At 41.2% G+C, this 15,115-nt stretch overlaps 1 protein-coding gene across 2 annotated transcripts; it reads right to left on the bottom strand.

Moving 5' to 3' along the window:
- Positions 1-1,076: 1,076 nt before the first annotated feature.
- NXPE3 (neurexophilin and PC-esterase domain family member 3) lies at positions 1,077-14,786 on the bottom strand. 2 transcript variants are annotated; one of them, XM_018565278.1, is made up of 6 exons: positions 14,578-14,786; positions 12,500-12,542; positions 10,115-10,817; positions 9,435-9,508; positions 4,356-4,553; positions 1,077-1,674 (listed from the first exon to the last, which is right to left on the bottom strand). In XM_018565278.1, the coding sequence occupies exons 1-6, from the start codon at positions 14,668-14,670 to the stop codon at positions 1,130-1,132; spliced, it is 1,656 nt and encodes a 551-aa protein (XP_018420780.1). In that variant the 5' UTR covers positions 14,671-14,786; the 3' UTR covers positions 1,077-1,129. The 2 variants fall into 2 exon arrangements, with proteins under 2 accessions (XP_018420780.1, XP_018420779.1); XM_018565277.1 differs by lacking the exon at positions 12,500-12,542 and having other exon boundaries at positions 10,115-10,869.
- Between the last annotated feature and the right edge of the window lie 329 nt (positions 14,787-15,115).

The following is a 15,115-nucleotide window of genomic DNA, read 5'->3' as shown; positions in this document are numbered from 1 at the left end:
AAGAGTGACGTAAAGTGCCAGAGTGTTGCATCTTGGGAAGGTTACATCAGCACAGCATCGCTGGGAAATCTCATCTGTAATCTCACAAGACCTCAGGGAAAAGGCATTTTCCTCCCCTGAGATGATGCACATGCCCTAGTCACATATGTTAGGCTGGGTTCAAACCTAGGCGTATTGAATATGCGCGTTTTTACCGCGATTCGCGGTGCGATAAACGCGCGTTTCCGAGGGCTACTTGGCTGTATCCCAATGGAAACGCGAGACCAAAACGCCCCAAAGAAGCTCATGTACCTTTTCAGGCATAGGCCGTTTTGTAGCGCGTTCAGACGGGCTGAATTACGGAATGGTGTGAACCATACCCATAGAAAACAATGGGATTTTCAAGTTTGTACGTTTTGTAGAGCGTTCATAGAGCGTTGAACGTGCGACAAAACGTAAAGGTGTGAACAGGGCCTTAGAGTTCCAGGAAGAAAGTTAGTAAAAATGGCCACTGTGAGAAGACTGGGGAGGAAAAGAAAAACAAGGTATGCAAAGAATACAAAGCCGGCAATTATCTAGAAGTACGTGTTTGTAAATTGCCAGTACTAAACATTTCTAAAAAGGTGCCTTTGTTGTTATTTTGAAGATATGGGTAAAGGCCCTCTTTAACTATTAACAAAAAAATGTATCTTATTTGTGTATCACTCGGCTGTAGAGCCTCAAATCATCTCTGAATTCGTGCTGACACTGTCCTTCCTTCTGGACGGTGGCTACTTTGTTCCCCATGGTCCCTGTGTGTGTTGTAAAGTAGCCACCACTCCAAGCTCACTCCCGTGATGGACTACAATCTCAATACAAATTAACATGAGATAATTTATCACGGGAGGGGGCTTGGAGGGGTGACTACTTTACAACACACACAGGGACCATGGGGAACAAAGTAGCCACCGTCCAGAAGGAAGGACAGTGTCAGCACGAATTCAGAGATGATTTGAGGATCTACAGCTGAGTGATACACAAATAACATACATTTTTGTTAAGATACTTGAATGCATTTTTTATATTTCACTTCTTAGTGTAGTGTCACTTTAAAATCTAAAATCAACCAAACCATCTAAGCAGGTGAGGCTGCAGATACCTACAATCGTCTTTAATTGGGGCACACAAATGATAAAAACTCATCTATTTGATTCTTGACAATGATTCTGCCTGGGTGTAATGCATGTGGTAGATAATGGGCAAGTGACATTTCCCAAGCATCTACTATATGTATCTTAAGATTTGAAAACATAGCCCTCATAACAATATCTAACTGTAATGAGAACCAGTCGCTATTGAACAAGCTCACTTCAGGCCCAAGCTCCTGGACGTTGGCAGAACGAATGATTATGGCGGTGTTAGGACTGCGCGCAAGCAAACGGAGGATAGCCGCTCGTATGTTCCTGAGACGTCTTATATACACTTCTACTGGGAAGGTGCTGAAGTGAGACCAGATGGTTATGGCCACCACGTTGTTTTGTCCTCCAACTATACCATCCAATTCATTTGCAATGTAGCGCAGCTCATTACTTGAAACAGTTGAAAAGCGGATAGGTGGACCATGGCAGCGGAATTTAACCATTATATTATGGTCAATATCAATGGATAGTAAAGGTCCAACATTTTTAGGGTTCCCCAGATCAAATGGCTTAAGCTCTGTAATGCAAGAAGAAATAACAAATAACTGTTATTTAGGTGCAGATAGCCTACTTTATTTGACTAAAAAAAGAACTTGGCATAACAAGATTAGAGATTCAGTTTAAATCAGCTAAATATACAGTATTTCAGGTGCATCAAAACAAAAGTGCAAAGTGTTACATTTCATTTTCTTTAGAATGCAGCCTGAGTAGAAGAAAAACTGTCCTCTTCCAGCATGCTGGAATAAAAGACCTGTGCATATGCAGTGGTCTCTCTGCAGAGGTTTGACATTCCCCCTGCTGAGTCAGACCGATAGCTCTTTAATTAGCAAAGCTCCCTGCTGATTGTTTTATAACTTTTTGGCATATACACTGTAATTAGAGATATATATACAGGTGAAGCAAAACAAACGACAAACGCACTCAACAATTTGTTACCAGTTATACAGTAAGGTGCACACGAAATGGGCTTTGAACAGTGGTACAGTAGAAAGGCATCATGGCACACTCACAAACTAGCATGTAAAACAACTTGTCTCACCACTAAGGACAATGACAGAGGTTTGGATACACGTCTTCTGCAAAGGATGTGTAAGCCGCACTGCCGCGCCAAGGCACCTCTTATAGTGCGGTCCTAACTCTAAACTATGTGAGTCTCCATCTTGGAACACATGGGGGCAGAAGATATCAAATTGGGTGCAGCCCTGTTATCACGACTTGAACTATCTTGCTTTGCATGTAATGAGTCTATCTCATATATTAGTTTCACCTTTTACGTTGCATTAGTGAAATAAATGAACTTTTGCACGATATTCTAATTATTCGAGTTTCACATATATACATATATACACACACACACACACACACACACACACACACACACACACACACACACACACTGTTTATATATATCTATAGATCTATATATTCACTAAATTTAAATCATGTGTTTTCTAATCATGTAGAGAGGTGGAGGGAAAGTGACGAATCTTCCCCGCTCTCAGTTCTTCAGTTTTACATGCAATTTGAAGACTGAGCTAATAAGATCTGTAAACAACACGCTTTTTTTCAACTAGCAGGTAAAAATGGGAAAAGGAGCCTGGAGCTCCTCCTGCTGGCTGGAAATTGTAAGCATCACAAATGATTATGCACATTTCATATTTCCCAAAATTGAAAATATGTTTTAAAAAATTGCCTGAATATGGGAAAATATATATAAAAAAGCATACAAAAATATACCAAAAAAAAGATATACAAATGACAGAAGAAAAAAAATGGATCTACCTTCTGTAAGTGTCTCCTTTACAACTAAACAGTTGTGCCACTGAGAAACAAACCAGTAAAATAATGACACACTGTTTCTAGCAGTATTCTGCTTCACTGCCTTGTGCAATGCAGGGGACATTCTAGAGCAGCATTTATCAACCTTTTTTTAGTCACGGCACACTTTAAAAATGTGCAAAATCTCAAGGCACCGCAGTCTAAAATGTAATGGATTTTGTAAGGTGGACCCTATGCAAAAACACCCCCAAAAAATGGGTTTTCCCCTTCACATCAAGATTTCCACCCTTTACATAAGGCTCACCCTTTGCATCAGTAGCCCCCCTTCACATCAGGAACCCCCTTTCACATCAGAAGCCCCTCATTCATTTAGAGTTAGGACCACACTACACAGAGGGGCTTTGACCAGGCAGTGTGGCTTCCACATATTTTGCAAAAGTTGTCCAACTAAAACCTCTGTTTTTAGGTCTCGTTCACACCTAGGCATATTGCATATGCGCGACCGTCGCGCGTTTCTTTACCGCGATTCGCGGTAAAAAAGTTGCGCGACCGTCGCGCGTTTCCGAAGGCTACTTGGCTGTAGCCCATTGGAAACACGCAACAAAACGGCCCAAAGCAGTACCTGTACCTTTTCAGGCGTGGGCCGTTTTGTAGCGCGTTAGGGACGGGCGGAAATACGCCAAGGTGGGAACGAGACCACTGAATACAATGGGATTTATATTTTTGAGCGTTTTGTAGAGCATTCGTCGAGCGTAGAACGCGCTACAAAACGTTCAGGTGTGAACAAGGGCTTAACGCTGAAAGTTAGACAGGGTAATTTTTTGCAGGCTGGCTGGAAAATGTCCTGGGAAAGGTTTGCTTTTGTACTGTGTTCCCTTCCCTGTGAACCTTACGTAAAGCTGGTTATGAATTGATGAGTGTATTGGCCATTTGTTTTGTTTCTTTCATATCAGAGTCCCCCCCCCCACCACTTTCACATCATTCTTTCTTGCCCCTCACATCACAATGCCACTACCACAAAAGTTTGAGTCGCCCCTGAGGAGACCAGGAGGCACACCAGTATGCCACAGCACCCTGGTTGAGAAAGGCTGTTCTAGAGTTCTGATGTTTGCACGTGCCTAGGAGCAGGGGCACCCACAAAACATAGGAGAGATGATTTCAGAAATACAGAGGGCATGTAAACTGTATGTTGCTTGCTATAAGTAACATGTTCAATTACTAAATTGCTTTGCAGTGACAAGTTCACTATAAATAAAATCCACATAATCCAGGTTTGTCTGGATACAAATTCACACTACCCAGAAACCCTTTCAAACATAAATAGCAATGTCATGCTAGCCTAGCTAAACTACAACCAGTATTCTTTGAAACTTGATAACGCTGGAAAGAAAAAAAGAGAAGAATGGAGCAGGAAATTACCTGGAACAAAATCTGTCAGATACTCAAACCACTGCCTTATTGTAGAATCCCCAAACAAATGCACCACTTTTCCTTGCAGGCATTCAGTGATGTCAGAAGGCTTTTCAAATTGCCATATAATAGATCTTCCAGACACCCACTGATCTCCATAGTAATACCCCGAAGATGTAAACTTGGACCCATGGAGAACATTTTTATCTGAAAATTCAAGAAAGAGTAATACAGTTAATATTATTGCACTTTTTACTTTACGTTTATATTATTAAATATTATCAATGATACACAAGACTGACCTGCCAGGAAAAACATCTTCTGGAATTACAAAATGAAAGTGATATACCGGAGTGCTCCTACCATTAATTCTGTAAGGATTAACTAAACAGATTTTCAGCTAACAAATTAAGCTGGAATCTCAACAAATTTTTTTTTTTTAACCACTTGCTGACCAGGTGTTTACAGCCCCTTCCTGGCCAGGCCATTTTTCAGTATTCAGCGCTGCGGTACTTTGACTGACATTTATTCCGTCATGCAACGCTGTACTGAAATTAATTTTATACCATTTTTTGGGGGACAGATAGAGCTTTCTTTTGGTGGTATTTATTCACCACTGGTTTTATTTTTTCCTATATTAAGGAAAAATGACTGAACATTTTTTTTTTAAATCGGGTAAATAGACACCAAACATGTCAAGCTTTAAAAGTGCGCGCACCCGCGAAATTGCAAAAAACTACCATATCCAAAATTGGCTTTAAAAGCTTTTACCGCTCATCAGTTTAGTGTTATCAGTGATTGATGGCCCTAGAATTATTGCTCCCACTCCGAAGTTTGCGTGGATATGTAACATGTGCGGCGTAATGGGCCCAATTGTCGTTTTCGCACTGACGTTAACACGTTTTATGCAGGTCTACTGACCTGCATCAGACATGAGAACAACAAAACTGGCAGGGGATCTATCTCTTGCCTATTTCAAATTTATTCCCAGATACTTCATCTTGTGAGTTTGCCAATTAAAAAGGGTAAAGATTCTTTTAGTGTTGTTACTATGTGCTGAGATGTCGTGATATTCATTATTTCTGATTTAGTGAGGTTAATTTTAAAATTAGATATTTTGTGAAAAATGTCAAATTCCTGTATAAGGGAAGGTAAGGAAGTCAAAGGTGTTTGAATAAAGAAGAGAATATCGTCCGCATATGCAGCTAGCTTATGTTCACAATTGTCCACTGTAATGCCCACGATATTCTGGTTCTGTCTAATAGTAGTAAGAAGTGGTTCTAAAAATAACGCAAACAAGAGGGGGGAAAGAGGACATCCCTGTCGTGTACCATTAAATAAAGTGAACTCCTTCGATAAGCTACCATTTATCTTTACACAAGCTGTAGGATGTGTATATAGGGCCATTATCCCTGCCAGAAACCTCGGTCCCATTCCAATGTGACGAAGAGTGGCCTGTAAATAATCCCAGTCCACCCTATCAAATGCCTTTTCGGCATCGGCTGACATTAGAATGGTATGAGAGGAAGACATGGATGCATAATGTATAAGAGATATCGCCCGCTGAGTACTATCCCTGACCTCTCGGCCATGAATAAAACCGGTTTGGTCTGGTAAAATCAGCTGGGGTATCAAGCGATTAAGTCTCGTGGCAAGAATTTTTGCATAAAGCTTTATATCTGTGTTTAACAGTGAAATGGGTCTGTAGCTACTACATATAGTCGGGTCCTTACCCTCTTTGGGAAAGACCGATATGTGTGCATGAAGTGTGGTCGACAGCGGGGGGTTCCCCAGGAAGAAAGAGTTTTGTCAGCTGGCAGGTCAGTAGAGCTAGCGTTGCTATTATGCAGCGTGCAGCATAGCGGACGAGTTGTCCTGTCTGCAGAGAGGGGAAGCCCGGAGCTCAGTCTAGGTGTGTCCCGCCGCCATGAGATCTAGGACACGCCCCTTATTCTCTCTTTCCTATTCTATCCAAAACTAAAAAGAAAAACCCTACACTTGGGCTGGAGTTACACTTTAAAGACGTTTATTGTTTCTTTTTTTTTTTTTACCACCGGCTTTTTTTTCTTCCTACATCTGACTTAGAGGGTAGAGTAGAGGGTGCTTTAGAACAGAAATAGTGAAAAATGTAAATTCCTTTTTGATAGGTCTGACTTCAGTAATCTGATTGGTGTTATAAGTGGCTGCACTTAGTTCAGCCCCATTACTTTTTATACCGAATTCAATTTGGAGATGCTTGTTCTGAAACTGTATACGAAAAAGAAAGATCGGGTATACAAAACCTCTAGCATAAGTGTACAAAAAAATCATATGCAGCAATCGTGATCCCACCACACAAACCCATTTTTTAGAAGAATTAGCTGTTTACCAAAACCAGCCCTATAACACTCCCTTTGTTAAAGTGATCATGCACCAGGATAAGGTAGAATAAAAGTCTCATGACAGCAAGACTGTAGCAGCAGTACAATACATTGGATGCAATGATCGATACTCTGTCTCAAGGTTCTGTAAACACAGGAGCTTTCCAGTACATAGTAGAGTTCTTTCCACAGTGAGCAACTGCCATAACAGTGTCCTTGTAGCACGTAACTGGTTGTACAAATGTAACAATCAGACAGGTATTCTGTTCCACAAATAATGGCAAATACACACAATTAGCTTCTGTTTGAATCCAGTGCTATCTTCAATGAGCAACTACCGTAGACTGTACTCTTGTAGTATACATCCAGATGTGCAAATGTAACAAAGTAGATGCTCTGTTCACCAAAAAACAGCAGGTACACATAAAAATGCATTCAAGTACCCTAACTAGAGACTGGTTTTGCGGTATCGAGTCCCGATATTTTTTTTATCAGTACTTCAGATCAGATATCACGTAGATAAATCGGCATCCCAAGGTAATGTGGGCCCGGCTTCCTGGCCATCAAGGAAGCACTGGGAAGCTAGCTTCACGCACCCTCACAACACAGCGAGGCAGCCTGGCTTCCTGACCAATCAGGACCTGCTGCCCGGATTCCAGATTGGTCAGGAAACCAGGCTGCCTTGCAGTGTTGCTAGTGACAAAGATATTATGGATACTCAGAGCATATTGCAGAAAATTCAAAAATGGCTTGGCCAGCTGATTTGAAAAATGTTCGAGGGCTTGGCAGCGAAAGGGTTAATAGATATCAACCTTTAGCACACTTCAGTTTAACTTGTGCATTTTCTCTTTCCCATGCTTGTTTTTGGAACCTGTGGTTTTGCTTGGGTTACATCCTGCCGATAAGGATTATTTTGAGCCAAGGACACATAGCTTAAGTTTTAAAACAATTTTCACATGATGATGATCTCACAAAATAACTAAATATACATAATTAATGAGTTGTTAACTCCTGGAAAAACGACAAGCCGGCTTCCTAGCCAATCAGGAACCAGGAAGGTGGGTCATGACCTGACACCCAGCTTCCTGATTGGCCCGGAAAGCCGATATTGGGGTTAAGTTTTAGAGCATTTGGGAGATTACTCGCCCAAATGCTCAGTATCTGCACCAGTACCAGTATCGGTGCATTCCTAACCATAACTATTAAATGAAATGTATCTTATTTGTGTATCACTCAGGTGTTGATCCTCAAATCATCTCTGAATTCATGCCGACACTGTCCTTCCTTCTGGAGGGTGGCTACTTTGTTCCCCCATGGTCCCTGTGTGTGTTGTAAAGTAGTCACCGCTCCAAGCTCGCTCCCGTGATGGACTACAATGTCATGTTTAGTTTACTAATTTGTATTGAGACTGCAGTCCGTCAAGGGAGTGAGCTTGGAGTGGTGACTACAACACACACAGGAAACATGGGGAACAAGAGTAGTCATCCTCCAGAGGGAAGGACAGTGTCACCACCTGTTTAGAGATGATTCGAGGATCTACAGCCCAGTGATACACAAATAAGATACATTTTTGTTAATAGTTAAGGTGTTTGAATGTATTTTTAGGATTCAGCTTGTGAGTTTAGTGTCACTTTAAGTTTAATAATAGGCATGTCACTGGAATTGCAGATCCCTGAAAATAGAAGTGCTAATGCACGTATTAACCCCAGCACACCTGTGCTATGCGGCTGGATACTATACACTTCATAAGAGATCCCAGTCTCTTAAATTAGCTTATGCGTCAATCATACAGAGTAATCTGATTAAGAACTGCAAAACCACAGGTAACAGCCATCCAATAAACCAGATAGTGATTAGCATTGTGGACACTCCATCATAGGTGTAAGGAAACATGTTTGCAAATGCAATAGTGACACAGTCCTGATCAGCTACAAGCAAGTCTTCACAACCTGATTTCAGTTTACCAGACCTGGATGGAGATGTTAGGATAGTGTGGAAGGTGCTACCATGCGGGTAACATGTGCAATAGTACTAGGGGGCTGCAATTCAAGTGATAAAACAAAAGCTGATATATGTGAACCTGACTTTTTTTTTCCTGAACAGATAATCTGCTTTATTGTTACATTTGCAGATCTGGTTACATACTACAAGAATACAGCCCACGGTAGTTTATCATGGAGGATAGCACTGAATTCAAAACAGAAGCTGATTATCCGTGTATCTGCCATTATTTGTGGAACAGAACACCAGTTTGATTGTTACATACTGCAAGGATACAGTGTTATGGTAGTTGTTCAATGTGGAGAGAACTAAACTATCTTTTTACCTTGTTTGTTGGAAAGTTCCTGAATCCACAGAACCCTTTCATAGTGTATCTATCATTGCATTTCACATATTATACTGCTGCTATAATCTTGCTGTGATGAGACTTCACTCCTACCTTAATTTCCTGGATGCATGATCGCTATATTTATTACATTTTGAGGTTTAATATGCTGTAGACATTGTTGTCTTTTTAATGTTAGCAGTATAGGTTATTGCGACGGGATCATGATTTTTGCATATTATTTTTAATGGTAAATAAGAGTTTTTGTTATTTATATTTAGAGCACTGGAGTTCTGTATACCCTTTCTTCTTTATAGAATATAATGTTTTTCTGAATTTTTTTTTTCGTTTTTTTTTCTTCAACTGAAATTGATGTAATTAAAAGAAAAGCAGCTGATGTACCTTTGATTTTCCAAGGGTGCACCGTCACAGTATCAGGGCCACTTGCCAGGACTGGAACTTTGATATTTATACCACTTTGGGAAACAAAAGTAAAAGGAGTGAATGTCAGCTCTTCATGGGATCCATTTAAAGATATACGTTTAGCAGCCTGTACATATAGACACCAAAACCTGGCATCTAGCAAGTATTACAGCAGAACTTTCAGCAATCATAAGCCCTGGTTGCATTTACTGGGCCCATATGTATATCCTTAAAGAAATTTTAAAAAAAAGAGTTTCTACGGCACAGTGTTATTGGCACATTTATGATATGTCAGCCAACTTTTCATGTGTGCAGTGGAGCTACATGGATGGGATGGTACATACTAGGGAAAATTTAGCAAAACTGGAGCAGACAGAACCCGTAACAGATGCCCATAGTAACCAGCTTCTCGCTTCAGTTTGTTCAGTAAAGTTTTCAAAATTAAAGATATAAACTGATAGGTTGCCATGGGCAACTGTGTCAGATTCTGCCTGCTCCAGTTTTGATAAATTCCCCTCACTGACTCTACATGTCTCCATGCTGTCAGACAACTGCATTAAAATTAAGAGAATTTTATACTAGGCAGGCACTATGCAATAGGTAGTTTGTAGTTCAAATTATATACATGTATATTGCATGTCAAGATGTATTCAGTGTACCTTTGAAAGAACAGGTTTTTTTCAGAAGTCAGTAGGTTTTTCAGATAACCACCTTTAGCATGACTGACTCGACTTGAACAAGACAGCTTCTCAGGCTTGTAACAAAACCATGGTTCTCCAGTCTTGAGGTCTGTGTAGTTGCACACAGGTGCTGTCCTAGGCAGACAAACATTGCACATTTTGGTTTCTGTGGTAGCACCAGATCGAAATAAGCTCTTAAAGTAAACTCTGTCTGGTTTCTCTTTGCGTAAGTGCTGCAGGATTTGGATTGCCTCACTTGAGTGAACCAGAGTTACAGATACAGTCACCCTTCCTGGCCAAAGTAAAGTGAAATATATACTATAGAACCCGTTCTGATGATCGATCACCTTCCCTATTGCCCCAGCTTTCAGAAGGGGGGAATGAATTCTGGCTTGCAAGTAATCTCCTCCATACTGCTTTGGATTGCCTTCAAAATCATGCATCCTAACCAGCACTTCCATGATATCCCCCAACTTAAACAGTGACTGAGACTGCAAGATCACAAAACGGCTGTGTGCTGCATCAGTGCTCTTTAGAAAAAGGACTTTGTCATGTGGTGGTCCAGGCCATTCCAGAGCATTAAGCAAGCGTCTTTGTTCCTCATATTCGGACTTGGACAAAGTTTGATGGTCATAGTCACAATATGATTTTCTGCTTACTGGTGAATGACGTTGAGTTGTATCTCTGCTCATCACTGCCCATCCTGGTTCCATACCTGTCCTGTGATTTAGATGCTGTAAAAGAAAATATGATGTTTAGTACTCACCCCAGTTATGCAGCCATGAATGCAGTAATACTAGTTTCAACAGGATGTACTCTTTTTAACCTATTAAAACAAATCTACTCAAGAATGATATTCATTAAAAATGGACTGCATTACCAGCTGTAGACAGACAGCACTTTGGTACTTTTTAGTGGTGTTTTTCAAATGTAAAATTATATTTTGGTATGATATATGTTTATAACTGATAATAATGAATTAATATAAATAAATGTTTGGTATGGTATATAGTCTTCACTGAATCTACTTGGGTAAATCTTAGTAAGGAGAAAGCTGCTACATATAAAGTAGATACATTCCTGTGGATGGCGGGTGGCACCATCCATCAGCATCCCTTTACAGTGGCAGTTCTACCCTTCCCCTACTCTACAAAAGAAGCATTTTTATTTCTTTGTTGTTGTTGGAAAGTTTTCCTCACTTGCTGTCTGGTAAAATATTGTAAGCAGCACAGAAAGTGGGAGAAATCACTGTAACAGAGCCATAGGGAGCATTAAATTTATTAGGCATTCTAACACTTCCCCTCACTATTCAAAAATATGTTTTTGCTTTAAGAGTTTGGCTAAGGGTAGCGAGCTGAATCAACCACTAGCTGGATATTTTCACCTCATTTTACAATGGAGGCCGTACAGCAATCTTTATAATGTACGAGAAAAGAACACTTCAACAGGGAGACTCAGCAACTCCTGCAGCACGTGAATGCAGCTGAAAACTGAGGTGCAGAAGTCTCACATCGAAGTCCATGAGAGAGATAACAAGCCAGCAAAAGATCAACAATGTATTTCTACAAAATATACATGTCTGCTAAGAATGCACTCCACTATAATGTACAGTATAGCAATTGGTCTGGCTGTGCTTACTTACTAGTTATATATAATTATCCTTAAAGGCAAAGTCTACTTTTTGAAACAGAAAATAAAAAATCCACTCAAAACCGGCTTCTTTTTAGACCAGCTGTCTTCCCTCCCTCTCCCAAAGCTGCACGCCGCCATCGAGCGGTAAGACAGGGCAGTCTGCATGCCCATTTATTTTAATAAATAATAAATACTTAAGCTGTAGAAAATAATAACAAATCATGCTGGTACATGTCCTAGGCTAAGAAAAATGAATTGTATTAAAAATATTTTTTGTTTATGAAAGAAGTTGCTAAAAAATATTTATTTATATACCCTCTTTGTCTCAAAGTGCACTAATCCTTTAAAGTGACACTAAATTCAGAAGTTAATATTTAAGGCACTTTTTAAGAATGAACAAAAATTTATCTTATTTGTGTATCACTCAGCTGTAGAGCCTCTAATCATCTCTGAATTGGTGCCGACACTGTCCTTCCTTCTGGAGGGTGGCTACTTTTGTTCCCCATGGTGCCTGTGTGTGTTGTAAAGTAGTCACTGCTCCAAGCTTGCTCCTGTGATGGACTACAATCTCAAAACAAATTAGTAAACTAAAATGTAAGATTGTATGTAGTCCATCACGTGAGCAAGTGTGGAGCAGTGGCTACTTAACAACACACAGGGATCATGGGGAACAAAAGTAGGCACCCTCTAGAAGGAAGGACAGTGTCAGCACCAATTCAGAGAAGCCGACACAAAAAGGAGCCGAACTCCACAGATCTTCTGACTGGAATCCATGCTTCATCCCAGTGCATATAACAGATTACACCAAGCAAACGCACCCCAAATCATCTCACACGTTTCATCCCCAAGGCCTACTCATAGAAATCCATTTCAGAGATGATTTGAGGATCTACAGCTGAGCGATGCACAAATAAGATACATGTTTGTTAATAAAGCACAATAAACCCTCACATATTTTTGCATATATCTAATGCTAGCAAGCAGTAGCAAGCAGTAGATATATGCAAAAACATTAAAGTAACAAAAAGGTTCAATCTTACCTGTGTCTTCGCTGCGCGCTCCCGTCCGAAGATCTGAAGATTCTCGGGCGGCCGCAAAGGATCATGGGGCGGGCACACCCTCAGTAGAGATCTACGGCCGGGAGAAGAGGAGACACACAGGGTAAGTCAATGCAGGCAGCATGCACCCGCACAGACTCCGTGGGACAGGAAGACAGAGGAGTCAGCGCTGGATCAGAGACCGGCACCAGCGCTGGAGGGACTCCTGAAAACTACTGGAAGATGAAGATGATCAGATCAAGAGGCATCATTTTGACTTTAATGTCACTAGGGCTGCAACGAACGATTATTTTCATAATCTATTAGTTGGCCGATTATTTTTTTCGATCGGTTAAAGAAAAAAAAAATTAAATACCAGCTTTTATTTCAAATGAAATACACAAATGGAGTGTTACAAGCAAAGTTTACTTCAGAATATAACTGCATGCACATTTTGTGCAATTGCACGGCACTGCAGTAACGTGCGTTCCAGTACGGGCAATCACAGTGCGGGCGGGAGGCACGTTTGGGGTGCTATTGAAATGAATGGCACCACAACACACATCATGCAGCAGAATTTGCCAGGCTGAAACAAAAAATTACTTTTTCCACTTTTTTTGTTTTTTTTTAAATAAAAGCCCGGTCATCAGTTTAGAGTTAGCCATGAATATTGGCCGGAAAATTAATGCTCTCACTCTGGCGCACGCAGCGATACCGGATATGTGTAGCCCAATCGTCGATTTCATACGTTGGTGCGCCCGACTTGTGTTCCGTTAGTATGCCCACGTTTGCGGGGTTGGGGGACTTTTTAATATATATATTTTTAACTTCATTGCTATCACAGGGGAGGTTCACAAGCTCCTTATGTGATTGCACAATTGAGATGACAGGTTCTCTTTAAGGTGACATTAGAGGTCTGTTAGACCCCCAGTGTCACCTTTCCACTTCACTGGGGAATGAAAGCTGCCTACTGTGGCAGCTGAAAGTAAATACAGCATGCAGTGGCTGGGAGCAATATCCAGCCTCCTATTGGCTATTTTAAATTACAATAGCAGACTGGCTATTACACCTGCCAACTGCCTGCTGTCAATCAGCAATGGAGGGAACTGAAGTAGAAAGTTCTCCATCAGGTCCTTCTCTGCTGATTGACAGCAGGCAGAGGGTGCGTGCAAAGCCAGTCTGCTAATGCAATTAAAAATATCCAAAAGTAAGCTGACTATTGTTTCCATCCTCAGATTGGGAGACTTGATGCCGGTGATCTATCAATCCCTCGGACTCAAGTCAAGTCTAGAGGATTGATAGAACACCTGCCGAAGAGGGGGCACAAAGGATCAGAGGAGGAGGAACGGGGCGGGCAGCGGAGGAGGAACGGGGCAGGCAGCGGAGGTAAGAAGGGGTGGGGGGCAGCGAAGGGAATGCAGAGTCAACGCAGACTCTTCTCTTGGTGCCAACTGCAGCGGGGATTGAAAGGGACACAGAATTGCTGCAGCCAGCACCAGCAGGGAGGAGAACGGAGGAGCAGAGTGGCTGCGGGGAATTCAAGTGATCGAAAATCAACTAATCGATAATGAGAATCGTTGACAATGATTCTCGTTATCGATTATAACCAATTTTATCGCTTAGTTGTTGCAGCCCTGAATGTCACTTTAAGATACTTGATTGCATTTTTTAGATTTAAGTCCAGAGTTTTGTGTCACTTTAAGGAGAGTGATTTCTGCTATAACACTTCAAGAGTAGAAGTCTATATTTTGTATAAGCCTTATAGCCACTTACCTCTACCAAATGGATGTTACTAACCAGCACAAGGACAGCTATCAGGAATAGCAGGGCAAAGCATAGCTGGAACCTATAGAAGGTACACCACATCTTCTACGAATCCTTTTCACGTCCATATTATTCTTCCACGTGGTCATGGCCACAGCCAGTCGCGGTACGTCAGATCATTCATAGTGGTCTCTTTTATGCTTTATATTCTGTGAATCTGAAGCAACAAAAATGTATTTTTGCATGTTTTTTTTTTTCCTTTATTGGTAAGGAAAATCTTGCTCTACCTCATAGAACAGCAAGTGTTGTAGGGGTGCAAAATTCCTATTGCCTGACAACCAGGACATGCAGTTCAGGACACCGGGCGGGTGTTAATTTTTCCCTACATTTAGCCCTGTTACGGCCAAGCAGGGCTAAATGTAGAGCGGGGAATCCAGTGCTTGTTTTATACAACTGATCTGGGCGGCTGTCACTAGTATAGCAGCGCGCTTGTCCGCCCCCCCTGCTGAATGGCATCCACCCTGCTATACGCCAGGCAGAGCCTTTA

Source organism: Nanorana parkeri, unplaced genomic scaffold (genome assembly GCF_000935625.1).
Source record: "Nanorana parkeri isolate BGI_ZX_2015 unplaced genomic scaffold, ASM93562v1 scaffold827, whole genome shotgun sequence".
Lineage (NCBI taxonomy): Eukaryota > Metazoa > Chordata > Amphibia > Anura > Dicroglossidae > Nanorana > Nanorana parkeri.
The sequence above is the reverse complement of the archived record's forward strand: the minus strand, read 5'-3'. Positions and strand labels throughout refer to the sequence as shown.

Bases quoted from the DNA above. Each gene is read 5' to 3' on its own strand.
- NXPE3 (XM_018565277.1), bottom strand. From the start codon at position 14,670: ATGTGGTGTACCTTCTATAGGTTCCAGCTATGCTTTGCCCTGCTATTC. The intron at 10,870-14,577 runs GTAAGTGGCTAT...TTTCTTTTACAG, and splicing joins GTAACATCCATTTGGTAGAG to CATCTAAATCACAGGACAGG. The intron at 1,675-4,355 runs GTAATTTCCTGC...CTTGCATTACAG, and splicing joins TCTGACAGATTTTGTTCCAG to AGCTTAAGCCATTTGATCTG.